This window comes from Notamacropus eugenii, chromosome 5 (genome assembly GCF_028372415.1).
Source record: "Notamacropus eugenii isolate mMacEug1 chromosome 5, mMacEug1.pri_v2, whole genome shotgun sequence".
NCBI classification, from domain to species: Eukaryota; Metazoa; Chordata; class Mammalia; order Diprotodontia; family Macropodidae; genus Notamacropus; species Notamacropus eugenii.
In genome coordinates this window covers 238,657,397-238,684,721 of record NC_092876.1, presented here as the reverse complement: position 1 = coordinate 238,684,721, position 27,325 = coordinate 238,657,397, and the positions used below count along the sequence as shown (strand labels likewise).

The window sequence follows — 27,325 nt, the reverse complement described above, 5'->3', positions numbered from 1 at the left end:
CAGGTCTGTGGAGTTTCTGGGAACTGAACTGGAACCCCAGAGAATTCGTTTCTATGTAATCAGGCCTAATTCAGAAAACATTTCAAGATTTTAATTTACATTTCTATCAGAAAAAATACTGGGAGCATATTTAAAAAAATAATTCTATTTATAGTCAGAATAGAATACAGTCATATTAACTTTGTAAGTAAAGGTATCTTGTTTTGCACATTTCTGTTTTGACAAAATATGTTCAAATGTTTTATAGTTTCAGCGATGCAATTTCCAACTTTTAAGAAATATTGACTGAGCCAAAATTTCATTTCACACAAATCTGGATGAAGGATTTAACAGTGCCTTTTGTATTTTTTTTTTTTTTGTTAAAGTCATCCTAATTTGGGATTGAAAGAGCATTGTAAATACTTTTAATAAAAATGATTCTGGGCAGGATCCCGAAGCTTTATGAGTTCGGAAAGTGGAGCAACAGCGCCCTCTAGTGGCCAAATGAAATCTATATCAGCCCAAATTCACCTTGATCTTTATTCGTTTAAGCCAATTTAAAATTCTCTCTCTCTCCCTCTCTCTCTTTTCACTTCCGCCCCCCCCTTTTTCCCTCCCTCTTCCTCAGTGAGGCTTGGTTGATAATGGCTTGTCCCTTTGCTTCTGAACAAGTAAAGTGAAGTAAACAGAGAACTAATTCAAAATTAGGAGGGACTGATTGGAGATTGATCTGGGCTCACACTTTATCCAAAGCTCTGACACGGTCCTTGCAGGTATTAAAGTTTCTCATCCAATGCTGGCCCTGCTATCCTTTTCTAGCACACTCATCAACTATGTTTAATTTTAAAAATAAATCCACAATTTTCATAAGTACTGTTTGATGAGTGTTTTTTTCAAGAGAAGAGGCTGAGAACTACCACTAATTATAAACAAAGTAAAAAAAATCTTAACATTTTCCCTTATGAGACTATTGTTACTAATGGTGGTGAATAATGAACTCTGCTATTTTGATTCTCATTATTTTACTTCCTTGAATCTCTTTTGCTGAAGAATTCCTTGCCCTTTAAGCTAGATTTAAAACACCCCCCCCCCCCCAATATAGGACTGATGAACAGAACAGCTGAACAGCTCCATTCTCCCATTTGTATGTTTGGATTAAAATGCATAGCAATACGGTTTTTGTAATAATTCCAAAAGGCACAGATGGAATTGAAATTCTATGCAGTTCTTGGACTTGAAGAACAAAAGCTGTCACAAGCTTCAATGTTTTCTACTAGTTTAAACATTTTCTCCTTAATCAGGGTGAAAGCCTAATGGATATCAATGTATTTAGGGCATTTTAATGGAGGAGAATCCAAATTATGGACACGATATTTCTAGAGGCAGAAGACTGTACCTTCAGCTATCCAAATAGCTGGACTAGCTGGCCTTAATTTTAAAACAAGGACAAATGAAAAATCAAGTTCACATTAGGGCTACATCTTTGAAATGACTGGAGATGTGTTAGATTTAAATGTACCGCAGCATGGTGGCAGTTGTCAAAAATATAGGAACTCCTGGTGGTATACACTTAGCAATAAACTTATTTTTTTTAAATCTCCAGTTTCCTCCACCTTTATTTTATCCTTCTTTAGTTTTTTTGTAAGTGCGCACACCTCAACATCAGCTTTCCTTAAGTTGTGCTATCCTCATCCAATTCTGACTTATTTATATTTTATTGTCTGAATTTTAAGACCTAGTTTTGTCTGCATTTCTTCTTCCTCTCTAACAAACACAAACATCAAAATAAGATGGTCTCAAAGCAAAGCGCCAGGCATATCGTAAACTCATTAGGTCCAGACGTCTAGCCATCTCAATGGCTTTATTATACCTTGGTTCTTCCTGTTTTAAAAGAATTATAGGTATAGGATTGACAATGAATGGGGGATACAAGGCAACACCTTTTGCTGCCCTCTGGGCCTTGGCTTTTACCCCTTTTTTCTTTAATTATTATTTTTTTCTTTTTCTTTTTCCAAGAAGTAAGAAACATCATGACCCTCAAGATTTCAGAAAGATTCTCTTCATGTTGGAAATAAGCGAAACTGGAGACTTACGCCCTGGCACTTTTGGCCTCTTCCATTCAATGGGCTCAATTCTGAACAAAACCTTTTTTACAATGAACTTCATTTTAGCCAACTGAATAACGCCATCAGAGCATGGCGGAACTAGGGGCTAAACACACACTGAGGCTGGTGGAGGGGGTGGGTAACTGAGAAGCTGAGTAGGAGAGACTTGACCATTTTTTTTTATCCAGAAAAGGTCAATTTGGAACTTGTGTGTTTGCGTCTGTGTGTGTCTGTGTGTTGAGGGCCGAAAGTGGATGGGAGAGAAGATGAAGATATAAGCCAAATGTCATCCTAGGAATCATTTATGGAATTTCTTAAATTGTAGGGGCTTTTGTTTGTTTGGAATTTCCTTTCGAAGGGGTAAAGTTATCAACAGAGAATTATTCTGTGAGCCTTAAGATAGGAGGACAGTGTCTTTCCAGAGCCCCTTTTTAGAGAAGCCCTGAATAATAAAAGCTTTTCCATTGAATTTCACCTTTTTTCCGTTACCTTGATGCCATAATCAGGGTGCTTAAAACAACAATCAGGAAATAACTATAATGAAACCCCCTTTATTGGTCTATGAGAAATTAGATTAGAGACTTAATAGTAGGATTAAAAACTTTGAGTCCGATTTCTTCTAGAGGCTGTATGCGGTGTGGACTTTCCAGTCTCCAAAATAAGAGGAGACACACTAGGTTTAGTTTTTTAAAAAGACTTTTTGTATTCTGAGTACTTTTACAAATTCCTTGTGCAGAGGGAATGTACAAATGGTGTACCAAAGATAGCCATGAGAAATCAGGAAGGGGAGGATGGTCTTTTTTAAATAAAAGCAAACTCAAAAATAGAGAAATGAAGAAAGCGCTCACAGTTTTCATAGCTTGTGGATGGTTTTCTTTTGGTCAATTCAAGCTTTATTGGTAATAACTGACAACATTTACAACTGGTCTTCATATAGAAAAATAAGAAGGCAAATACAAGTGACCAAAGCTCCTTTGGGCCCAGTCCAGCATAATGTCAGGCCCACGACAAACCCTTTCAAGTATGAGATGACCCCTTAAAAGTGCAGAAGAAAACAAACATACCCACACATACACACACCAATTTCAGGCTCTCCTGGCCTGGTGCTGGCACCTAAAGCAAACTAAGAAAATGCAGAAATCCCAACGGCAAAGCTGAGGCAGGGGGAATAACTGTGAACAAGACTGAACTGCCATCGATGGAAGTAACTGCGCCTTTACTATAATTTTATTATTACCGTGATTATTATATATCCTCGCCTTTAGGCTGGCGAAGGGAGCATCTAGACTACATCACTTCAGAAACATGTCAGACATTTACACATTAGAGAGTTCCCCAAAGCTAGCGTGCACTCACAATAGACAATTTCCCCGAGGAACCAGATCCGTTCGGAAGAAAGGAGGGAAAGGAAAGGTCAAAGCAACTTTTTACACACTAGAGAGAAAATAATCGAGTTCCCCCCAAAAATAGCTTACAGAGACAACATTTCACTTCTACCTAAAAAGACCTGCTCGGTGAAGAGTTTCTGAAAAAGGAAGGGATAATATGCATTGGCAAAATCAATTCATTTCCAAGGGGCATTAGTCTCCTTTACTGCCCTTTTCCTTGTTCATCTTTTTCATTTTCATTCTTCGGTTTTGAAACCAGATTTTGACCTGCCTTTCTGTGAGGTTTAGAATCCTAGCTACTTCGTAGCGGCGGTCTCGAGTGAGATACATGTTAAAGAGAAATTCCTTTTCCAGCTCCAGGGTCTGGTATTTTGTGTAGGGACAGCGCTTTTTCCTGGTGGAACGTGCGTGGATCCAGTTTGCTGCAGGGTTATCTGCAAAGAGGGGGGTTTGGAGCAGGGGAGAATGAGGAGAGGGGAGGGGAGTCAGGGTGGGAGAAGAGAGGGGGTGGGGAGGGAAGAGAGAGGTCGTTAAATTAATTTAACGAAGGATGGACGGTTTTCACAACTTTGGGGGAATTATCATAAAAACCCTTAATGCCCCCGCTCTGTTTACTGTACAAACTGTGTACGGATGGTAGGTGGTTATGTGAACTCTTTTTTTTTTTATGGACGTTTGTTGCTCGCCTGCGCTAGGGTAGGCGTCTAGACGTTTTTATAGGTTAGTAAAACTATCAGTTTTGCACATTCGAGCCTTACAGGTTTCGGCAATAAATCAGGGGGCAATTTCTTTTTTACTTACTTGGGTCAAGTTGCTGCTGTTGTGGTTGCTGCTGCTGTTGCTGCTGCTTCTCCTCCTTCAGCTGGCTGCTCGGGCTGGGGTGGTCGCTGCAAGCCGAGGGCTCCTTGCTGTTGGCCACTCCGGCAACTGCCGCTGCTGTCGCTGCCGCTGCTGCCTTCTCCCGGGGCTCCTGCAGGAAGGAATTGCACGTGTACTCGGGGACACTGATCCCCTGGGACTCCCGGGACGAGGAGCACTCAGTCCTTTTGGTAGAAGAGGAGGAGGAGGAGGTGGTGGAGGAGGAGGGACAGGAGGAGGAAGAGGAAGAAGAAGAGGAGGATGAGGAGGAGGAGGAGGTAGCAGGAGCTACTCCTGTTTCAGGCTTAATTCCGTAGTGGCGCCCGGTGGAGGACGTGCCGCCGCCGCCGCCGCCGCCGCTGCTCCCGGTGCCGCTGCTGCCCGTGCTGCTGCTGGGGAAACTCGGGAAGGGCTCGATCCAGGAGCGCACGTACCGACTGGGCTCGGAGGCTGCTAAATGGGGCTGATGCACGTAGGGATGGTAGATCCCTGTCATAGCCGCCGAGGGCTGTGGGGGCACGGTGGGCCAGGAGGCGGAGAACACGGTGGATTTGGGGGCAAAGCTACAGGAGGAGAATTCGGTCCCATCGGCCACACCTGACGGCCTGGCGGCCGTGCCGTGCCCCGCCTGCCCGAAGCGCCCGGAGTACACTTCATCGCTCTCGTGGCCTATGAGAGAGTCCACATAGTAGTTACTTAGGGTGCCACTGGACGACATTTTTTAGGCTCCCCTCTCCCTCATATAAAAGGTTACACTGTTAACTGTAGCGGCTCCCCTCCCTGAGCGCAATTCGAGTATTTTGCAGTCTGCAACCCGCCACCATTGGTCGCGGGGCCCACGTGATCATATTTACCAATACGGGGAGTAAATCAATCCGCTAAACTGGGGGCTGCTGTGATTAAAAAAAATCATCATCATCAACACCACAATTAAAAAAAACAAAAAACAACTGGAGCTGTGGGGAGGGCGCCGGCGGGGCGAGCCCAAGCTCCCTGGCTTCCACCGGGTGTGAATGGAACTGGGGCAGGCGTGGTCGTGCTGAGGAGCCCCGGCAGGAGACAGTGGGGACTATTTCTTTGCTTCCTCTCTACGCTTTCTACCCTTCATTCGGTGCCCCCTACTCCCACCCTCTCTGGGGAATCTCTGAATTGCAGCCCCCACTTACCCTCCGTCTCCTCATCTTAGACTGGTGGCCGTGGGATGGAGAACGAGAGGGCCAGGCACTGGGAAGAAATGGGGAAGGAACACGAGGGCTGGGGCTTACGAGAGAAAGTCAGCCCGGAGCCATCGACTGAGGATAGAACGCCTCCCCATTTCAATGCATATGCTTGTGTTTTTGTGGAAATCAACTTCCCAGCTGAAGGAATTTTCTTTTCCCTTGTCCTCATTTCCCCTTCAACGCCTTCTCCCCCTACCCAACCAAAAAAAAAAATGCTTGTCGTGTTGTTTAAAACAGGTGGAAGACCTCTGTAATGATATTATGCCTTTCAATAAAAATTTTATGAGGTGTATTTGATTATAGATTAATGTGTCCCTAATAAAACGGACGGATGGAGCAGCTCCGACAGCTTCTCCCTTCCAATCCCAACACAGATATCTACACACAGCAACGACGTGTTGCTGTTCTCTCTGCTCACACACATCTACCCCAAAGGTGAAACTTCGGAGTTTTCTTTCCCCTACTTGGGTAGCGCTTCGGGGCTTTAGCTGCAGTGGCTTCTTCCAAACACGACGATAGAGGGTGAAGTTTACACGGGGCTTTTGCTGGAGGAAGACGTGCTGGTATAAGCTGGCAAAACGCAGATGTTCCTCTGGTGAGTGCAAGAGAAAGAGCTGCCCTGGAAGAGAGCATGGCAAACAACCGATTGTGGACCCAAGTGCCAGCCTCCTCATTAGGGCCAAACTTTCCCCTTCATCCTCAACGTGCAAATGGGACAGTTCGTGTTTTCTCTCCCCTGTATTATTGAAGGAAAAACGATCATTAGCATGTCTCGAGGCGGGAAAAACTGTTGTTTCTAGGGACCGCTAAGAGTATTCAGGGGATATTTGAGAAATATTGACCTTTCCTCTCTCCCCCTCCCCCATCAGCATTTCCTCTCTTCAAAGGCAACGCTGAATAGCCTTGAATCTGAGGGAATTACCCACTCTTTCCCCCAAATTCATAACATAGCTCTATCAAAATGGTACTTCAAGCTCTCTCTGTGTGTTTAAATCTCCCTTTATTCTTTGTGCTTCTGCCCATGAAGGTTTGTGTCTACAGCCGTTTTCTTCGTGTTGGAAATGCATTCTACGTAGACTTATAGGGATATGGAAGGAGTGGGAAGGGGGGAAATTATTTGGTTGATGGTTCATCACTTGTTCTAAGGCTTCCTTTCTTTCTTTCCTCAAAATTCTACACTGAGTTGGAAAAGCTTGTGCCGTTTTTTCTCCACACACCAAACATTTTCTTCCCTTGTCAGCAAAGAGTGTCAACTACATGAACTGGCACCCCAGAAATGATCGGTTTTCCCTTGATTACCTAAAGGTGGTATGGGGCTGGCAGATCCCAGTTTTCATAGTCATCATGTTTACGATTTCCTGTAAGAGGACCCTTTCCCTCTCGAAATGAAGCTTTAAAAATATTGGTGCTTTAAACTGATGAACATTCCTGGTTCTAGGAAGGAGATTTTTTTTTTTAAACTTAACATATTGCAGACTGTCTAGAATCCTTCACTGAATGAACTAAGTGAATTAAAGCATCTAAATGGATTTGTTTTCCTCTTCCAGGAAAGGAAATCGAAAAGGAATGGTCTAGTGTAACCGATGATACTAAAACCCTTTAAAACTGTAGCCAAGGCCTGAGACAACGAAATATTTGTAGATTCTTTCCAAGGCATATTCTTGTGCCCTATCTAAAGGATGATAGTTAACTATGTTGGGAGTCCTCTCGGATTAGAATCTTGTTTGAATAGGAGCTCAAAGGGTTACACTGTTTTCTTTCAAACCCATCTAAAAAGCGCTGGCTTATTCGAGCATTGGACTACTGCTGGAGTTATATTCATTTGCAAATCCCCTAAAGTTCCCTTTAGTGTGTTTACTTCTGTCTCATATATGGTGACTCCCAAGCAGTATTTCGCAATTAAGCAGGGGTGGAATGACTGTGCGAACTTTCTTCCTTCTCTCTGTCGACCACAGAAGGTAATCACTACACATAAAATTCCTTCTACAATAAACAACAAAATTGTTTCTGCAAAACTAGGCTTTTCTAAGTTACATTATAGGTTGGATGCCTTGCCATTGTGTGTGGGGGGTGGAGGGGGAGAGGGCTTCAGTAAGAGGAAAGAGAGTTAAAATGTTAGGCAGCTTTCTATAGTCTTCAGTTATCAATGAAAACTATAAGCTACCCTCATCCCACCGGACCATGGGAAAGATTGGTTTCAAATCTGGACCTTTACCACTAAACACAAATCAAACCTTCTAAGGAAAAAAATGGCATTTTTATCTACCAAAGGTTCAAGAAAATGACTTTTGCAATGTTGCCAGGAATAGAGGGAAGAAGGGATGCGGGGGCACTCACCAGTTTCGAGTTGGTAGGAAGCAGGAGTCCATTTTAGGTCCTGATACTTTACTATTCTTGGGAGAGGGAAAGAGGGCATTGATTCCCTTTTTCAAAACTGTGAACAACTATAGAATATTTCCCAGATTAATCATTGGTACTACTCCTTCCATTTCCCAGGGGCCTTTCCTTTTCTCTCCCTCCTCTGACTCTTCCTTCCACCCCACTTCCCACTCCTCATCCCCTCCTCCCCCTTCACTCTTTCAGGCTGCAGTTGATATTCCCAGTGAAGGCTCTCAAATTCAGACTGATCTTTCCATTTTAGACAACAAAAGGGGCCAGTATCGTTTACAGAGTTTATTGCATTATACATGCTAACAGAACATGCACAGAAAAGACAGATTGCTGTTTGTACTTCTAAGATACCACATATGCACCACAAGAACATATCTACAATGGATAAGTAGACAAGAATTCATTTTACGAAAGACAATCTCTAAGTTCATTTGTGAGGATAGTTACATTGTCATGTGCTTCCCCCCGCCCCCCAGAAGGTTGTGGGTGATCTTAATATTGTTAGACTATTGAATGTGTTCAGTAATGCCATGGCTAATGTGAAAGCCACACGCACAGACCATATTTGTGAGTAAAAACATGAAAAAGTCACATTGTTTGGATACTCCACAGTTCCAATAAGTTAAGACCAAATGATAACTCTCAATAATAGTTACCCTGCATTACGATGAAAAAAAAATAAATTACACGTGCTAGTTTTCTTTTATATATATATATATATCTCCATAGGTATACAGATTCACTTGCAGCACTAAAATTATGACCCCCAAAGTCACATTCTAATCCGGATAAAACAAAAACAAAATAAAGAAAATATGAAGGTTTTGTTTGTGTTTTCCAAGTCTCTCCTGCATTTTGCACCCGGGGAATGTTGTGCCGAATATCCTCACTGTTTCTGTCCCCGAGTTAGGGTCTAAGAGAAGGTCAGATTAGCGGTCAGTTCTCGGATTCGGTTCTCCCTGCTCATCTTCTTAAGCTTCATTCTGCGGTTTTGAAACCAGATCTTGACCTGCCTGTCAGTGAGGTTAACGCTCTTACTGATCTCTAGGCGGCGCTCGCGAGTGAGGTACATATTGAATAAGAACTCTTTTTCTAATTCCAGTGTTTGATGTTTAGTATAAGGACACCTCTTCTTTCTGCCACTCTTTGCAGTTAACCAATTGCTGGTTGGAGTATCGGACTTGATTTCCTCTATCAAAATCAAAAGGAGAAGACAAAAATCAAAAAAAAATTTTTTTCTCAGTCTGTTAAAGTGTACCCTTGGCCATGACCCCTTTGCTATAATGTCTGGTAGCTTCGTGAAATGCTGGAATTAAACATTACTCACACGAGGTGTGTACACTGGAAGGGATTTCTAATTGTTACCAGATTAGTGCTAAATAGTTCCAATGACACGATGTGAGGGCACCCTCGACTTTTGCGCCTGTGTTTTGATTTCTCGCTAAAGTTTCCAACTCGCACACAACATTTAAACAATATTTAACCTGCCAGGGTCTCCCCAGTCACATTTTAACGGGGTTGCTCGTGACAACCTGAGACTGAGTCACTTTCTAAGAAAACCTGCCAGTTCCACAGTACTCAACACACTCTATTTTGCATCATTTTCTCCTTAATCTCTCAGACTTGGAGTCCCACCCACCCCAGACACATTTATAGGTATGTAAGTACATTTTATTCTTAATAAATTATCTCTTGGAAGTGAAAACCTCTCCCCACACATACACCCCACACACACACACTTGTCTGTGCATTATTTCCTTTAGAATCTCCCCACACACACCACCCCATAAAGACATTTGTTCAGGGCAAATGTATACACTCCTGCCTCCTGTAATATTCCATGAGTATAAGAAGAGAAGGCGAGAGAGAGGTTGCAAAGTCCATTTTCACAAAGTGAATTCCCGGGGTTTGGTTGCCTCACCCTCTGCCTGTTCCCAAAGGCAAACTCTGGCCCTTCTTTAATGGGAACCACCATCTAACTGCACATTTTCAATCTTGAAAAGAGAGCTTAAGAGCCTGATACCCTTAAAAAAAAAAAAAAAGACAAATCCAAGGTTATTGGAAACAGCTCAGGAGAGCAGCCGAGTCCCCTTGGAAACCTAGGCGCATTGCTACTGCCCTGGGCTTCTGGCTACAGCCTTCGGCCTCCAGAAAGATTTAACAAGCTCACAGGACACATCTCACACACATTTGAATATCAACACAATGCTTCTAAATGCCATAAAATCATAATTGGATGCAATTAAAATATTTAATTAAGATATTACCAGGATAAAACAGAGTAACTGGTTGTGTTTACAACCTCGAGATCTTCTTCTAGTTCTTTTGTGGTTTTTTCGTGGACTAGCCTAGAAAAGAACGAATCCAAGCAACCTCTTCCTCCCTCTCCCTATCAGTCTGTGTAGAAGGTAAACACAATAAGAGAAGGTAAAACAGGAAAAAAGATGGTTACGCTCTATGGGGACTGATTTTTTCTCTGTTTCTCTCCCTAAGAGCTCCAGAGAGCCAGCACCTGCAGCCCGATGCCTCCTTATCATTAAATGTTATGGCTGTGGCGCTTGTTAGTATTTTATACTGTGTTTTATGATGCTGCCGTGTTCAAGTTACACCACGCTATGGTTTAAACTTTGATCATACCGACCTTTACTTTCCTTCTCTTGGACTTCTGGGCTGGACACGGAGACTTCAGCTAGGCAGCTCCTCTCCTCTGGCAAAGTGGACTTGGGCTCGGGGCTTTCCACTTGAGGGACTTTAGCTGAGTCTTGGTTGCTGGGGTTTTCACTCATTTTCTTTTCCATCTGAAGGTGGGCAGAAGATAGCTGCGGTTTGGCAGAGCCGCGAGGGTTTAACTGTAACATTACAGTTGAACTCGTTTCGGGGCTGTTATTGTACTCTTGGGTTTTCCCAGTGGCGTAGGTCTGGCTCAGTCTAAAATATCCTGGGACAGGAACCTCGGGATTTTCAATGGGGCATGATTCAGAGACCAACCTCTGGTAAGAAGGGACGTCGGAAGAAATTAGTTTGGTTCGCTTATCGGAATACATGCAGCAATTGGTTTCTTCCTTAATATTGGCAGTGAAGGAGCAAGTAGGGACTTGCTGTGTAACAGGTTGCTCTATTCGACAAGATCTGCTCGGATCTGTCCAACTCTCTACTTGAGGTATATAAGGATGCACATTCATACCCATATTTTGGTGATTAACTTCTCTTTTAGCCAGAGACGGGAGCAGTCCACAGGTTTGCATTCCATAAGTCCCCATGTCTGTGCTGGGTGGTGGCATGTACATGCTGGCGCTGCTAGAATAAAAACTGTCACTCCTGCAGGCACTGATCAAGGAATCTACTAAAAAAGTATTAGCAGCAGGAGAGCTGTTGGGAAAGGACATTTTGGGGAGGAATTTGAAGAAGAGAGATTGTGTCCTTTGTAGGCTGACATCTCTAGGAAAACATTCCCTGTGTAATTGTGGATGCCTCTGCCCGACCACATGACAACCAAGCCAATGAGATTTGAAAATGGCCTTGAGCCGCTGCCTCCTCGCGGGTCACGTGCTCCCAGGGCCAGGCCGGTCCGCCGAGCAACTACGGACAACAGCGACATCTACAACGCGCAGGGGATAGTGCGGGGAGAGCGGGGCGCTCCTCTGAAGCTGGTCTCGGGCAGGCAGCCCTGGCGCACTGCGCCCACGGCAAACAAGGAGCTCTCGGCGGTCAGGCAGTCCGGCGGCCGAGCGTGAGGGAAACAGGACAGGAGGGGAAGAGGAAAGGAGGAAAGAAGGGAAGGAAGGAAGGAGAGGGGAAGTGATGGAGGGAGATTATGGATTATACATATATGCCTATGTACTTACTCACGTATACATACACAGACAGAGGAAGACAGACAGATGTGACAGACAGACAGAGAGTGGGGTCAGTTATTGATTTATTTAGGACTGGTATTCTCCGAGAGGTGAGTCCAAATTCCCTGGGATTCCGAGTTCCTGTCCCTAGGCTAAAAATTGATGTGATATTGATAATGAGGATGATGATGATAATCCTAGTAGTAAACATGGGAAGGGAAAACAAGGCGGAAGAAAAGGGCAAATAGGCCAAGGATCCGCTGGACTTGAAGTCTAGGGGAAAGTGGTGCCGAAGTAATGCACCATTTCCAAAGCCCTCTCCATCTTAGACTCAGGACTCTGCTCACTGTGGGGCTCAGCATACACATTTCTCCCCAGCGGAAATAGGGGATTTCTCCTGACCGCATGCACTCTGGGACCCTGTGTGGTTTCATAGAGAAGACAATTATTTGCCAGCAATATGCTGTCAGAGAAACCGCCTCTCGAGCTCCCTACATGAGAATGGAGCTGGGATCTTCATCCCCACACACTTTTAAAAGGAGGGGGGGTGGTGGTGAGAAAGAAGAGAAAAAAGAAAGGAATTGGGAGAAAACAACAAAAACCCTGACAATCCAGACTTTGAAAGTTTTCAGTAACTGATTGGGCTGGAGGGGGAGGAAAATGCTAAGGTGTCATTCAGTTATTATGCAAAGAAAAATATGTTTTCCTTTTATGGATTTTGTAAAAGCATTGGTTTCTGACAAGTGCAAGGTACAAAAGGTTGTGGAATTTATTAATACATATTAAGAAGAATCAGGGCGATCAATAAAATTCTCATCTACATTCTTGGGCTACTTGGTAATTTTCTTGCTTCTGAAGGTTTTTAAAGAGTTATACCCTCTGTTGCCACACACGGGAAGATATTTTATTAACAAATCAATCGAGACTTTGTAAAGGATAAGATTAATAGTTAAGATTTAGCATAATGGCGTTCGCGTTATGAATTATTGAAAATTATACTATTGATTTTTCCCCTCGCTACTAACCAAGGAGGTCAATTTTTGTTTTAACACAAATCGTCAAATATTAAAAGCTATACTTTTGTCAGAAGTTGAATTTTATAGTTCTCGGAGATTCCTAAAATTATTTGATAAGAGCTTTTGCTTTATCAGAAAAAAAGGAAAGGAGAGGAAAAGAAAGGAGTGGAAAGGAAAGGGAAGGAAAGGAAAGGAAAATCTCAATCTTCTGTTTTCCTCTGGTAAGCGAGGTCCCACAGAAAGGACTTGGTCTTGAGCTGTGGTGGTGCACATTAAAAAACAAAACAAAACAAAAAAACGACGACAACAACAGTGCAGAAACTCGGAGTTTTATGAGAAACTGTTGTGGCAACTTCCTTCTCTGGCTTTGGGAGCAGGCAGCCCTGATCCCAGTCACTGTCTCCAGCTATCGGAAGGCAGCTGTAGGGCGCTTTAAACTTGGATTTCCAAAGACTTGTCTTAGAAGGCATTAACTTGTCCTCTCTCCGAAGCTACAGTCCCCTCTCCTGCTAAGAGTAGAGGGGATGGGAAACCTCGGAAAGAAACACTGACCGTGAACCAGTTCCTTCTTTCGAAGGGGTTTTCTTTTTCTAAACCCCAACCTTTTCTGAGGAGGTTCCCTGGACTTGGATTTCAGGCGGATACACTGAACTTGTGGATAAATCTTGTTTCCGGTTCAGCTGAACATTTCTTTGGGGCCTGAACGGCTTCAAAGCGCATTCAATGCTTCTGTATTATTGGGGGATGCAAGTTAGATGGTGCCTTGCAGACCTCTACGTGAAAAAGCGATTCAAATCTCTCTTTCCAGCAAACCACCTCGCCCCCTTCCCAAATAAATCTCCTCTGTCCCTAGTGGAAGTTAGAATTTTACATTATTTTCTGGGATGAGTTTGTTTTCCTTTCCCCTGTAGCCTGGCATTGTCAGAAACAATAACCCTATTTAAAATCTCCGCTGTGGCCATGAGACAGACCTTTTAAAACCTTATCGCAGCTGTTCAAATACAACATCATTGTCAGGTTAAAAGCCCCGACGCCTTTAATAGCTACAGTCTAAAGCTCTGTATTGGCCAAAGAACTTAAACATTACCTTTATGGAGGAGTAGATGTTTTAAGCTATAAACAAATAAATAAGTACGTTTTCATTTTAATATATTTTTTTACATTCTCCCTTCCAACGTTGCCTAAAAGTCTTTACCGTTACTATTTTAGCGGCAACTGGATAGTAGGCTAGCAAAGGGCATTTTCTCCCAGTTGAGATCATTATCAGAGCCAATGCTAGGCTTTTCCCAAGTCACAAACAAAGTGTCGTGGACTTCAGATTCGTGAACACTGAAGGCTGTTATTTTGCTTTCTAGAAATCCCTCCATCACTCCCCCCCCCCCCCTTTATTTTACACTAATGCCGGGCAACCCACAGAGTGCAAAGAAGTCAGATACTATTTTCCTGCACTCAGGCTAAGCTCCGACTGCTAAATCTAATCAGGAATTTTATGCCCATCAGATGGTCTTTCATAATCTTTATTTACACTTGAAGAAAATGGGCAGTCAGAAATATCCGATGCAAGTTTTTAGCTTACAGGTCTTCCTGCGGGTTTCGGAGGAGTTGCCCTTAAACAAGAACCTGAGGTCTTATTCTTGCATTTGGGATGGATCAGATATTTACCCAGGTGACGGTGAAAGACCCAGTCACTTCGGAGTTAGCTTTCATTTTCAGTTTTTCCTCACCTCCCTCAAAATTAACATCTGACATGTTCTCACCCACATCCAATTATTTCTCAATCCCTCAAAAAATTCTAACTTGAAATAGGCTGCATGCTCTAAGAGCAGATGGGGATTTGGGGCTTTCTCGACTTTAAAATAAAAAATTAAGCAAACTAGAAATAGTAAGAGCAAATGAACTGGGAGAAGCAAGGGGTGAGAATCATTAGGAATCGGAGGCTGATCTGCACAAGGAGAAGAATGAAAATGTGGCGGTATTAGGGAGCAAGCAGTTATTTTGCTTATGAGTATTTAATGTAAGTATTGTTTTAGATCATATTTAGATAGGGCAAAGTCATTAACATGAATAATAAATCTATATTGAACCATAAACGAGACATGCATCCTATATTCATACACAAGGCTCGCTCCCCAAAGCTATGCTACGTTCCAAGGGAAAAATAAAGGAGTCGCTTTACAGTTAAATTAGCATTTGTAATCAAGGGGGCAGGTTGTCTCCTCGATTTCCTGTTTCAAGGAAAATGAGGAAGGAACCCCGTGCTGAGAGGAGACCTTTTTGCGACTGGGATTGCCCTGGAGTCTAAGCTCTAAACGGCCTCTAATCTTCGGGAAAGTTTCGGGGCTGCACCAAGGTCGAGACTCTTGTCTTCCGGCCTTCCTCCCTCCCCACCTCCCTTTCCAATTCTCTGTTCTTCAGGGTGAGAGCTCATGACCAAAGGAGAGAAGGGTTGAAGGATAATTCAGGGAGCTCTTCAAAGGCACAACCACCAAGCACAGGGGTGAGAGAAAATGAGCAGTTTTCAAATATCTAGAGACCAAGGAGTATCTCCTTTGCCAGACTCAAAAATAGAAGCAGTTTGGTTCATTTTCCCTACAAATAGAAGTCTAAGAACAGGTATTGCCTTCCACCAATGTTAAACATCCAATGTCCGTGAAAACAGGAATTGTTTTTCTTTAAAGGAGATGCTATTTTGTTATGCTCTTCTCCCTCCCCTCGACTTCCCTTCCCTGATCCTGTAGGTCACTCGAATTTCTACACCTAGGGCTTGACTTCAAGAGAAGCAATAATTCGTTAATTAACTAGGCTGTAGGATTTAGAAATCCAGACAGACTCTTTCTTTCTCCCAGGCGTCAAGCCAACGCAACTAAGCTCTTCTGGAATGGAAATTGGGACAGCCTGCCCTGAACAGTAGCTGCCTCTCTGGCCACCGTCACTCCAGCCCAAGGCCAAGGGGCTGCTGGTCATCCAGATGGATTGTCGAAGCGTCCTGTCTCTCTGCCTTAATTTGTCTCCTTGACTTGGAAGCCGCTACCCAACTCTCAGTGCACTTCTCGGGTACCCGTGAACTATCCAGGGGTCAGAGAGCGAGCCCTGGGACACTCCAAATCAAGCTCCAGCCCTTTCGAAACTAGGGATGGGGGTGGGGTTGTGCAGTTGGAGAGTTGTGGGCAAGAAAGACACAAACGATCCCCACGAATGAGGTTTCCCAGTCACCTCTCGGGCAGTTCTCTCAACAAAGCCAGGGTCGGCCAGCCAGCTAGACCGAACCCCGAGCTTTCTCGAGCAACAAGCCAATGTCTCGGATTTGCCCTCCTCGATCAAATTCGAAAGCTCCAGTTCCCGCCACCCTCTCGCCCTCTGCTGCCAAGTGGGGCAGCCCTAGCCGACAACGAGAGTCCTGAGGGACAAGTTGCAAGTGGCGAGGAGAGGAAAGATACTATAAGAAGAGACTCACAGAACCCCAACAGAGTAGCTTGGGTCACCTCCGTGCCTCCCCCCTCCCCAATCCAAACTGTCTACTTCCTTGAGCCAGGGTTAGGAAAAGGGCGTCCCCATTCCTCGCGCCTTTGACCAAGGGCCAGGAAGGATACGGAGGAGGGCCTGGCAATAGAGGGAATCACCCTAATGGACAGAGACGACGGAATGGTATTTATTACGGAAGAAACTCGCTGCTTTAACAATGAACTTCGAGGAGGGGAGAAAACTCGCCAGTCAATTCAGTTAAACTGATAAAATCCCAGTGGTCCCTTAGACCCTTCGCCTGGATTAGTTCCCGGTAGATGGGAGCCCAGGAGACCAACACCTTTCCTAATACTAAGATAATTTTCTCTCTTGCCTCTTCCCCCAAAAGGGCAAGGCGTGAGGCCCGGTTCTATGGGAAAGAGGGGAAGCGCTGGGGAAACCGATTGACTTCCCCCAAGGCCGCCCAGCGAACTCGGAAAGTTCACAGAAATCTTTCCGCAAATATGAGATATTTTTGTTTCCAAGTCACTCCTTAGAATGATATAGAATGCATATTTTTCTTTGACAGCTTCTGCAGATATCTTGTTCCTCCTTTATAGTTTTATTCATTTCAAATAACAAACCTACGAGCTTACTATCATTACAAGATTTCAAGTTGTTTTTGTTTTTTTACCCCCACATTACAAATAAATTTCCCAAATCTAATGTTTCCTATGTCTTTTATAAAAGTGAATCTTATCTCATTTGATAGCGTCATGGTCAATTCTGAACTAAAGCTCCATAATCTCTAGAAGCTTGAAAAAAATCAAGGATGGTGGGCTTTTATTTTCATCTCTTCATTTTCCTCTCAAGATTAAAACCACACTTCCACCTATTTAATGAATTTTAAATACGACACCTCCCTTTTAAAATATGCAACTATTGATTTTTAAGATCTCTCCTGTGATCTACCAGGTTATAACAAAAATAATTCCTTTTAAACACCTCATTTCTCTGAAACCGTTAGCCAGATATTTATTTTAAAAATTTTGTTACTCTGTTTACCCTCGTCCTATTTTCTTCCCTTAATAAAATTCCTGCACCTACTTACGACAGATAATGCTGATTTTTAGAAGAGTACTCCTATTGTAGGGCGGCTATCAATGAAATTCCTATTATAATATTTGGAAGAAAACGTACTGCACCAATCGAACCAAATTGAGGTTTGTAGAACGTGAGCGCGCCCTCGTGTGGCTCTCTCTCATGATGCAATCTGGAATTCATTTCCCTCAAGATTTTCCTTTCCAGGGGCAAACTTGCTACATTTTAAACCCTGGGGCTGGGGGGAAACCCCAGAAATAAACCGCTGTCTGGCTTGGTATTTTGGAGTGATCATATGAGGGCACTGAGATTTTAGTGGTCTTCCAATGCCAGGAACAAAGCCAGACCTTCAAAAAGCTAATAATTCGATCGTGGGCTTTCCCCTCTAATTCACTCTTTCCCCCCCTAGGGCTGAGAGGTTTTCAAAAATGCATAAAGAAATTCTATTAAATTCTGTGGTTTAATATTATTGAAGGTGCAATAATTTATTTGACAGGGCGACAAATTGGTTTAAAATATAATGAAAGACTAACTGTCTGGAAATAACTTCCCCCTTTCAAATGGCTCCCTTCTTCTCTCCCCCCCCCCCCCACAGTCTATCATTGGAGGAAAGGTGATAGCGATCTAAGCCCCCCAAAACGGTGTTTCATAACTGTTCTGGAGACATTGTTCTGAGACATTTTGATCGAATAAGGCTTTGCAAAGAACTCTGTTGCCATTAAGCTTATAGAAATGTTCGGAGAGAAATTAAGAGTATTGATCCTGAAATTAGGAATTTGCTCAGAGATTTATGGCAATTCCCCTGATATGATTCTCTGCAAAGTCATAAATGCGCGTGTGTGGGTGTATGTGTGTGATAGTGGGTGGTGGTTGAAAATAACAGAAGAACCTTAGGGCGCCTAATTATTCAGAAAGGTTAAAGGTGATGACCTTGACATTTTGGAAGTTCAAAGGCATACACTTATGTTTTTGCTTCTCCCAAAAGACTGCCATTTTAATTTTATTTTTCTTTTAGAGATAGCGTTCTCGGCTATCTTTTAGTAGGTTTTAGTGCTGTTGCGGATTTATTTTTCGACTTTGGGCTTATAAGAAGCCAGAGTCATAAGATCTACTTTGTCTTAAAAAAAAAAAAGACAACCCTTTCTCACTCCATTTTATTGCACATTGCGGAAATCTTTTTTTCGCCCACCAGAAGGTGTATAATATAACCCAATTAAGCTGTTTAGAACTTCGGTTTTTATGGTGTTGTCTAGACAGTTCAAGGTTTTGTAAACAGCTTAGCCAGGTCACGCAACATAAAGTGCAGAGAAGACCTCAGTTACATTCTTTCACTTTACAAAATAAAGGCAAGGAGATCTTTAGCCCTGGGTTTTGAGCAGGAGATTACCTTTGTCTACGGACTTTATCCTGACTGAGAAATAAGTAACACTACAGAGGCCACTGGTATCTCTTGAACTTTTAGGGTGCTTATTTTAATTTTTTAAGGGATCCCCTCTTCCTTGAAATCGTAAAAAGGATCAAGAGTGAATTTCCTTTTTCTGTACATCTACCAAAATGGGGGGGGGAGGGAGGGAGTGTCCTGTTTTCAGAAATTCCAAGTTTCCCAAGCTGGAGGAACGAACTATTAGCTCTTTAGAAGTCCCTGCCGCCTCTATCCCATCAACTCTGATAAAAGGCAGAGAGACATTTTTGGTGCCTTGCACCCTGAAGGGATTAACTCTGAAAGTTACATTGAAAAGGAGCAAACTGGGGATAGAATTCAGCCCTGATTTTAACTCAGCTGCAAATGTTCTTTTTCCACTTTGACTGAGAGTTGGGGGATAAGGGGTTCCTGCTAGTTCTTTTTGCTGCCTCGTCTTGTTCAGACGCTAAAGTTCTTCAAAGAGGAAAATTCATACAGTGCATTGAGGATGGAACCTTCGTTTTACTAGAAACCATTTATTCACATGAAAAAGACAGTGGCCCATGCGTTTATAAGACAGTGGAAACTTAGAGAGAGACCGAAGGTACATTTCCCAGAGTTTAAATAATCGCCATTCTTTTAGTGAAAGGAAACAGTTGACTCTAAGCTCAGAACAAAACACCTTAAGCAACACGGCCAAACGCACTACAGGTCCATCTGCATCACCACGAAGACTTAGGGTGGGGGGGAGGGGGGAAGGGGAGACAAAAAAAAAAAAACACTTTGGTGGTAAAATTGTAAACGGATGTTTGGATTTACCATTTTCCCCTTATTAGGCATCCGATCCGCCAAGACACCGGCATCTTCTGCAGGCATTGATCGCTGGGAAGTAACCGAGTTGACCGAGTTGAATGTGGAAATGAAGCCTGGAGTTCCGAAGGGAAGATGAGTCATGTAAACCCAATGACTTTTTGCCTCCGGCGGGCAGGCAGAGAGAGGGGAGGAGGAGTGTGGGTGAGAGTTGGGGGAGGGGAAGGGGGAGAGATTTCTTGATCTTTCAGAATAAGGGGTTCCCAGTGAAATATTGGAGTCGATCTCTGTTCAGTTTCTTTTCTTTCATCCTGCGATTCTGGAACCAGATTTTGACTTGTCGGTCAGTGAGGTTGAGCATTCGAGACAGTTGGAGTCTTTTCTCTTTGTTTATATACACGTTGAAGAAAAATTCCCGTTCCAGTTCTCGGATCTGGTATTTGGTGTAGGGACACCTCTTTTTCCTCGATCGCTGGGGAACCACTGAAAGGAAGGGGGAAAAAGACTAGAGGACTAGATTGAGACCACCCAGCGTTCTCCTTCGCTATCCAGACCCTGACCGCAACTTCGAGCTCTCTTGTACTTGGCCAACTGTGTACTGGCCTCTAGTCAGTCCCTCTGCTAGGGGAAAGGGACCAGGGCAGGACACTGGACTCCCCTTCTATAGCTAGTGACATCCTCTCATTCTCCTGAAAAGACTTTGTGTCTCTATAGAAATGATATATGGGCCGGGAGAAATTGGAGCCCAAGTTTGTATAAATCTAATAAGTGTGTGCGTGGACATATACACACATGCATATGGAGGGATATATATTTACATATGTATATATGTACACATATATACATGAAGAGAAAGATATGTTTAGATTTCTCTGTGCTTTTCCTTCAGTTTCTTGGATAAGGTCCAGTTTAATGACCAACCTCCTCCTTCCCTCCCCCACTTAAAAGAAACGAAGACCGAGTGAAGATGCCATTAGTGGTTCTGTTAGCAACTGTTGCAAAAAATCTTTTCTTTCTCTCTTCACCGTCCCCCGTCCCCCCAAACAAAATCCTCTTTGCAACAATTAATATCCTCCTCGAAGAATACCTTAAGCCCACCTAAATTGGTTTCCTATCGTAAACACGCTTTACAACGGGTAGAGAAATCTTATAGGATATATAAACTCCTTCGAATGCTTATAAAATGGCACATAAAACGCCGGCTGCCAGAGGGTGGGCCCGGGCTCGGCTGCACCCCCACCCCACCCCCACCTTCTTCCCTACCTCCTCCTTCCCCCCAATCCAGGTCCCTACCTGCGCCTCCGCTCTTCTCCGCCCCCGCCTCTCCTGGGGGGGCCTCGCCACTGGAGCCACTCTCCGCTGCCCCCTTGGGCTCCGGCCCCGAGGGGGCTTTGCCGCAGGGACTCGCAGTGGCCGGAGACTTCAGACCGCTCTTCTCAGCGTCCCCCTCGGGCTCGCCGCTGGGCTGAGGCGGCTGCTGTTGCTGTTGCTGCTGAGGCTGCTGAGGTTGTTGCTGCTGCTGCTGCTGGTACGCTGGTCCAGGCGCCGCCTCGTAAAACTGGTCGAAGCCCTGGGGCAGAATCCCATTGCGCCCCACGGTGCTGTAGAAGTTGGAGGCGGCGCCCGAGGGGCCGTGGGGACCGCAAACGGGTTCGGCAGCTTTGAATAGCATATCCGGCCTCCGGCTCCCGGGCGGCAGCAAGTCCCTGTGCATCACCTCCTCCGCCGCGTAATAGGGAGCGTAACTGCCCCGGTATTGCCATTTACCGCGCTCCAAGCCGTAGTCGCGGAACGCCACTTCGCGCACCGGTTGGACGTGAGGCAGGTTGGAGGAGTAGGGGAAAGTCATTTGACAAGACGACGTCTGCGACAGGAACGAGGGCTTGCTGGAGAAATCCGAGGGGGCCACGTAATAAGCGCAGCCCGGCAGATACATATTGGCTGCGCTGGGGCCGCAGTCGTCAAACTCGGTCATGTCTTCCTCTGGGCGATGGCGAGCGACCGGGAGATTTCCGTGCCTTGAACAAGATCCATCTATTGCACAAGAGGCTTTGGACAGGATCAACTAAGAAAAAATCCCCACCGTGTGCTGACGTGCAATTCATCTTGATTGATTCTGGTGGTAATTATGTCACGTGACTCCATGGAGAAATGTCCTTATATCTATATCAGTCTTTCACCAAGACTTCCCGGGATCTCTCCTGGCGCCGAGGCAGGCACACACTTGGGGGGGAATCCAAAGAGGGGGAGGGGACGATTTTCTCCGCCCAACCCTGGTAGGCGAGGAGGCATAGGTAGATCCGGAGGCGAATCACCTGAGTGCCGGCGCCTGTTCAGGGCTCTGGCTACACATTGCTAGAGAGACAGCTGGGTGCATCTGCAGTCAGCCTCCAGCCCCCCTCAGCCTCAGCCACCCGGGCGCCCTGCTTCCCCTCTCTGCTTTAAATACACGGAGGTAACAAGGAGGAGAAAAGTCCGGAGGAAGCGTAAGAACGAGGTGTGAAGGTGTGAGACTCTCAAATCTCTCTTAAAAAAAAAAAAACAAAACACCCCCCCCCTCCCGCCCAGCATCCCTCACCCCCAATGACCACCACCTCTTTCACAGTCTCACTCAAAGCTTGTTGCTTCTTGTTCAAGGGGCGTAACTGAGGAGCAACTCACTGAGGCAAGGGAAGCCCTGATTTACATGTTAAGTCTGCTCCGCGAATTTGCTTCAGTCACAAGTGCTCTGCTAGCCACTACACAAAGGTTCGAAATAAAGCAAGGGCCAGCCTGCTCTTTCTGAATATCTCGGTATGGAACTCAGACAAGTATCTACCCGCATGAACCCACACAGCTTCACTCTCTCTCTTTCTCTGACTCTGTTTCTGCCTTTCTCGGTGTCTGTCTGTCTCTATCTCCCTGTCTCTGTATCTGTCTCTCACATACGAGCGCGCGGGAGCACACGCGCGCGCGCGCGCACACACATACACACACACACACACACACACACACACACACACACACACACACACACACACACCTCGCCACCACCACCACTACCACCACCACTACCACCACTACCCCGTACACCAGCGCGCTAAAGCAAAGGGTGGTTGCTCAAACAGACCCGCCAAAAGTGCTTCTCTGGCTTTGACGTTTCTGGAACCTGAATGTTCTAGGGTTGTGGAGGAACAAAGGGATGAAGAGTCCAGTTCACAAGGTGAAGACACGTTTTCACCCCTGATTACTCAAGTCCCTCCAGGTAAATCCTCAGTCAACTTTACCCAATTCTTCATCTCCCTCTCAGGGGCACATTCAGGGGACTTGAATGCACTCACTCAGACTTATGCCAATCCGAACATGACCTGGGGTGGGAGGCTCTTTGGAAGCCAATCCACACCACCCTATCATTAAAATCTCTCCTTCTTCCCCCAAGCCTCGTCACCCAGTCTCGGAAACTATTATTCACTCTGGCGGCCTGGGCCACAAAGCTCTTGGTTCAGGGTCGATCAGAGAACTGTAGCCCCTATGCTCCTGCAGCAAAGGCACAAGCGCTTTCTAATTGCCACGGTAGCGTTTCTGATCTCTCAGTTTCTTTTTCGGAAGCCTGGACCTGTCCCAGAGGCCACTGACAAGACCTCCTACCTGAGGGTAGGGTGCTTCCAACGTGAGATAGGAGAGAGAGGAGAGAGAAAAGAGGAAAGGAGAGGAAAGAAAAGGAGAGGAGAGGAAAGGAGAGGAGAAGAGAGGAGAGGAGAGGAGAGGAGAGAAGAGAGAGAGAGTGCAACCTCTCCTTCAAAAAAATTTTTGATTATTAAATCAAAGAGGAATTGGGCTGCAGGAGGGAAACTTCTGATAGGGGATCCCCTCTCCCCATCCGATCTCACCCCGAAACGCTGAGGCCTTAAAGCTCCGGCAAATGCGGCGGACCGTGGGCAGCAGTTCCTGAGAACTCACCGAGCTGGCCTCAGTGCCCATCACCTCTTCTGCCCACTGTGCCGAGAGCCAGGGAGGAAAGAGGTGGTCGAAGCTCATATCTAATTTCTGGCCGATATCTCTCTCCTCCCCATCCCTCTTTTCCCTCCCTCCATATTCCCCCCTCCCCGCCCCCTGCTCCCTCCTTCCCACACACTGCGCAAACAGGTCGATGAGAGTGAGGCTGGAGGGCATAGTGTCCTCCCCCGAGGCAGAGCCGCCCCCTGGGGGTGTCTCTGCGGTATCCCCCTCCCCTCCCCGACAGCTTCCATCCCGGTTTTATTCTGCCCGCCTCCTCTTCTCTCTCTACAATTCCTCTTTCCCCCATCTTCTTAAGCTTAGACACCCCCCCCCCCTCCCCAGGAAGGCGGTGCTCTCTCCTGTTTGCTAGCCTAGTCTCAAACCTTCCCTTCTTTGGACTCTTCTGCTGCGCCCTGACCTCGTTCCTAAAATGGCTCCCCAGATACTCAGCAACCCTCAAGACAGCGAACTGCGTCCAGGGCGGCTTCTCCCGGGACTCTAAGAGGTTCCTTTCTTTGACTGTGGGAAGTCTAACTTCGGGCCCCCTGCTTCTCTCTAAGGTTCCTTGGGGTGGGGCATAGGGATCCCGAGCTCTCCTCTACAGACCCTAGGTACCCCTCTCCACTACTACCCCTCCCGCCCCCCCTCCCCCCCAAAATACAGAGGTCGCTGACCATCGCGGAAGAAATTCGACAAGAGCGAGCAATTCAAGTTCAAAGACATGGCGACGCTGGGATTAGTCGAAACCCGTGTTTTAGGCGGGGAGGGCGCGCCATCTGCAAAGGCTGGCAGAAGGGAAGGGCGAGGTGGCTAGGTCACACTCGTTCTCTCTAAAGTAGATCACCCCTGGCATCCGTTGGAGGGGTGCAATCCGTCTCGAGCTTCATCCTCTACAGCATTATTTCGGTGGTTTCCTCCCTCAGTTTCCAAGCCTCGTCCCTTCCCCCCAAACTCTCAGCTTTGAGACCACCGCAGCTGCTGCAGTCCCTCTCCTTGCCTCAGGTCCTCACAGCAACACCCCCTGAAAAATCCACAGCCTTCTAACAGATGCGATCACGCGGACCTTACCGTGAGGATCCTGGCTCCCTTGGCTCCAGATCCGCGGGAATCGACTGCATCCTAATCCAACTGGCTTGTCCACTAGCCTTGGGAGCGAATCACGGCTTCCAGCAGTTCTTGCAGAGGGGACGTTCTCTCTTTTCCGCCTGGACAAGATGCGGTATTTTTGTGCCACCCAAGATAAGACACTAACTTGACCTTAACTTTGTTATGGCGCCCCTAGTATCTGGAGAACGTGAACAGACACTGTCTGGCAGCTCTCGTAAAAACTGACTGGGGAAGAGATTCTGAGTCATTTCATTTATTGCCACTACAGTTCTGCAAGAAAGCTTTTCCTCGCTGCCAAACTTTAATTATTTATGCTCTTTTAGGAAATGAAAGAAGAAGAAGAAAGAAAGAAAGAAAAGCACCCAGAGCCATTTAAATCCATTTTTGTGCTTTCTGAATTGCTTTTTGAGTTAAACGAGAGGAAGCAGCAGTATCTGGAGCAAAGATAATCTTTATGTCAACTGGTTTTCTATTCGAAAGTAAATGTTTTATATGCTATCTACTGCCCCTTCTCCCCCCATCAAGAATTTTAGATCAGCTTTGGGGAGTCCTAAGTGAGGGTTTGTGACAGGGTGCCTATCTACTAGATCTTCAGAGTCCGAAAAAGACTTGTATATATTAATATTTAATTGGTTTAGGCATTAGGGACCCACTAATTTGTACACAGTGTGGACTGTGTCTATTTATGCCAAGAAGCCACATTTTCGAGTTGGAGGCATTAAAGAGCTCCTGCTTGTTTGTTTCCTAAGTAGTTCTCAACCTGTTTACAGATACCAAGTTCTTTCTCCGAGTCCAGAAGCCCCTCGGTGGGTTTTTGGGATCATACTTAGCGAGGAGAAAAACCTGCCTTTAAAAAAAAAAGCAAACAAAAGACCTCAAGATTTCTGAGGGAGTTGTTCACTGTGCATGTGAAGCGATTAGAGATCAGATTGGTCTCATTTATTAGATTTCATTGGGTAATCTTTTGTTTATTATTACTTTTTAAATTTGAAATTTCTTCCAGGTTTACGGAGAGTGTGTACCCTAGATGGAGGAGAGCATACAGTCTTTGTGGGCTCTATGGAGAGAGATTTGAAAACATTTGAAAATGCATCCACACCCACACCCACTCACACACAAAGAAAGAAACCCAAACCAGACAAAAGCAGGACTTTGCACTTAGAATAGTTTCAGACATCGTTTGGGGTGGGGTCAGGGATTTGTGGGATTCCTTAAAATGTGTTTTTTCCGTGTCCTTTCACCCCCACAAGAATCTAAGAGAAAGCTGTTGGTTTGATTTTGAAAATGATTTTTTTTTTTTCCCTCAAGAAGAGGTCCTTGTTAAGTTCCAGCACTGGGATTAGAATAAATCCATGTTTTCATGTCTTTTCACAAGTGCTCTCTATATAAACTCAGTGCATTATTGTGTGCCTCTTTGTTCATTTGGTTTCCTTGCTGGAAACCAAATAATACAGACAAGGAATGATTGGATGATTGCCCTTTCTTGGGCGCTCTCCCTTGGCCTTTATTTTTGCCCTACCAAAATATTCCTGAACCGGGTTTGCCTCAACCTTCTTTCTTCCATATTATGCATATAGAAAGGAAGGCAGTTTTAAAATATACCAAATGAGCTTAAGAAGGGAGTCAGAGTGGGAGTCTGCAATTTATGCCTTCCACAACAGGAACTCTTGATTTTGCTAATTCATTCCCTTGTTAATATATCATTTCAATGTTCTCCTTGAACTCTAGCACAAAGTTACACAGAATTTGGGTGTGATTAGTAGATACGTTAATCTCTGCCAGGATTTAGATCTGTCTTCCTATTCAGACTACTTTTGCGAGCTCAGTCCCCATTTCCCCAACGTGATCCCTATGTTTCCCCCCCTATTATTTGGAATGTATATTGTAGAAGAATATGTTGGTCAAGCTCAGCCTTGTGGCCTGCCATTGTTAGAGAACAGCTTTGCAAGAGGTCGGGCTAAGAAGTTTCTAATTCAAATCAGAACCATATTAAAGGATAGGAAACCCGTCTCCTGGTTCCCCTGGCACCAAAGTGACCAGTAGGCATGTATGAAAAGACTAAGATTATGTAGGGGAGGTGCCTATTTTTATTTACGTATCTAAATATGTGGATGTTCTTTCTTTTGTCTAGATACTCGCTAAAAATCTGTATGCGATTTCCCTCCATTGACGTTTAATATTCAGCTTAATATACAGCTTCACCAATGGCTTGGAAACCATTTTTACATTTAATGAATAGGAAACACTCGCCCCCAAGATGTACCAGAGAAGGAAAACAAGTCCATGAGACTGAAAAATATTAAAAGGGGATCAAAATCCTTTCGAAATTAAAAAAAAAAAAAGACAGCAGCCCGTGAAGGGCTCCAGTTGGCGCCATGTATTTATTTCCACTGGAAACATTTTTTATTCGTCCGGTTAAATACAAGCTATTGTTTCCGTTACAGAACATGCAAAACCAGTATTAGATAGCCAAAACAAATTAAACTATTCTACTTAGGCAGCTGAGGTTATTCACAGATTTCGGAGCGTTATCACCCGGGTCTCAGCGTGTTTGAGGTTAACACCCTCCATTTAGGCAGCTGAGCAACACATTGAAAAGAAATCACTGGATCATTGGAACGAAATCCCTACACTCCATTATATATTTTTCTTCCTCCTAGTTGGAGAAAAGAGAGTCTGAGAAGACAAAGGAA

At 44.9% G+C, this 27,325-nt stretch overlaps 3 protein-coding genes across 7 annotated transcripts; all 3 read right to left on the bottom strand.

Moving 5' to 3' along the window:
- Positions 1–2,934: 2,934 nt before the first annotated feature.
- On the bottom strand, positions 2,935–24,776 carry HOXD9 (homeobox D9). 3 transcript variants are annotated; one of them, XM_072612396.1, is made up of 4 exons: positions 24,594–24,776; positions 6,015–6,286; positions 4,274–4,999; positions 2,935–3,906 (listed from the first exon to the last, which is right to left on the bottom strand). In XM_072612396.1, exons 2-4 carry the CDS (start codon positions 6,181–6,183, stop codon positions 3,665–3,667), a joined length of 1,137 nt encoding a protein of 378 aa, XP_072468497.1. In that variant the 5' UTR covers positions 6,184–6,286; positions 24,594–24,776; the 3' UTR covers positions 2,935–3,664. The 3 variants fall into 3 exon arrangements, with proteins under 3 accessions (XP_072468497.1, XP_072468496.1, XP_072468498.1); XM_072612395.1 differs by lacking the exon at positions 24,594–24,776 and adding an exon at positions 7,888–8,064; XM_072612397.1 differs by lacking the exons at positions 6,015–6,286; positions 24,594–24,776 and having other exon boundaries at positions 4,274–5,994.
- HOXD11 (homeobox D11) lies at positions 4,361–22,092 on the bottom strand. 3 transcript variants are annotated; one of them, XR_011967701.1, is made up of 3 exons: positions 20,841–22,092; positions 19,557–20,030; positions 4,361–4,442 (listed from the first exon to the last, which is right to left on the bottom strand). XR_011967701.1 is itself a non-coding variant. In XM_072612403.1 (2 exons), exons 1-2 carry the CDS (start codon positions 21,520–21,522, stop codon positions 19,795–19,797), a joined length of 918 nt encoding a protein of 305 aa, XP_072468504.1. In that variant the 5' UTR covers positions 21,523–22,092; the 3' UTR covers positions 19,240–19,794. The 3 variants fall into 3 exon arrangements, 1 of the variants encoding a protein (XP_072468504.1); XR_011967700.1 differs by lacking the exon at positions 4,361–4,442 and adding an exon at positions 8,996–9,132; XM_072612403.1 differs by lacking the exon at positions 4,361–4,442 and having other exon boundaries at positions 19,240–20,030.
- HOXD10 (homeobox D10) lies at positions 8,209–14,148 on the bottom strand. The gene is made up of 2 exons (XM_072612400.1): positions 10,583–14,148; positions 8,209–9,132 (listed from the first exon to the last, which is right to left on the bottom strand). The coding sequence occupies exons 1-2, from the start codon at positions 11,325–11,327 to the stop codon at positions 8,855–8,857; spliced, it is 1,023 nt and encodes a 340-aa protein (XP_072468501.1). The 5' UTR covers positions 11,328–14,148; the 3' UTR covers positions 8,209–8,854.
- Positions 24,777–27,325: the final 2,549 nt, after the last annotated feature.

Coding starts and splice junctions, on each gene's coding strand:
- HOXD9 (XM_072612396.1), bottom strand. CDS start 6,183: ATGCTCTCTTCCAGGGCAGCTCTTTCTCTTGCACTCACCAGAGGAACA. Junction 5,000..6,014: donor AGCCCCGAAGCGCTACCCAA/GTAGGGGAAAGA, acceptor ACTCTCTCATAG/GCCACGAGAGCGATGAAGTG. Junction 3,907..4,273: donor ACAGCAGCAACTTGACCCAA/GTAAGTAAAAAA, acceptor CCCTCTTTGCAG/ATAACCCTGCAGCAAACTGG.
- HOXD10 (XM_072612400.1), bottom strand. CDS start 11,327: ATGTCCTTTCCCAACAGCTCTCCTGCTGCTAATACTTTTTTAGTAGAT. Junction 9,133..10,582: donor CCAAGAGAAGGAAAGTAAAG/GTCGGTATGATC, acceptor TGATTTTGATAG/AGGAAATCAAGTCCGATACT.
- HOXD11 (XM_072612403.1), bottom strand. CDS start 21,522: ATGACCGAGTTTGACGACTGCGGCCCCAGCGCAGCCAATATGTATCTG. Junction 20,031..20,840: donor GGAGAAGAGCGGAGGCGCAG/GTAGGGACCTGG, acceptor CCTTCCTTTCAG/TGGTTCCCCAGCGATCGAGG.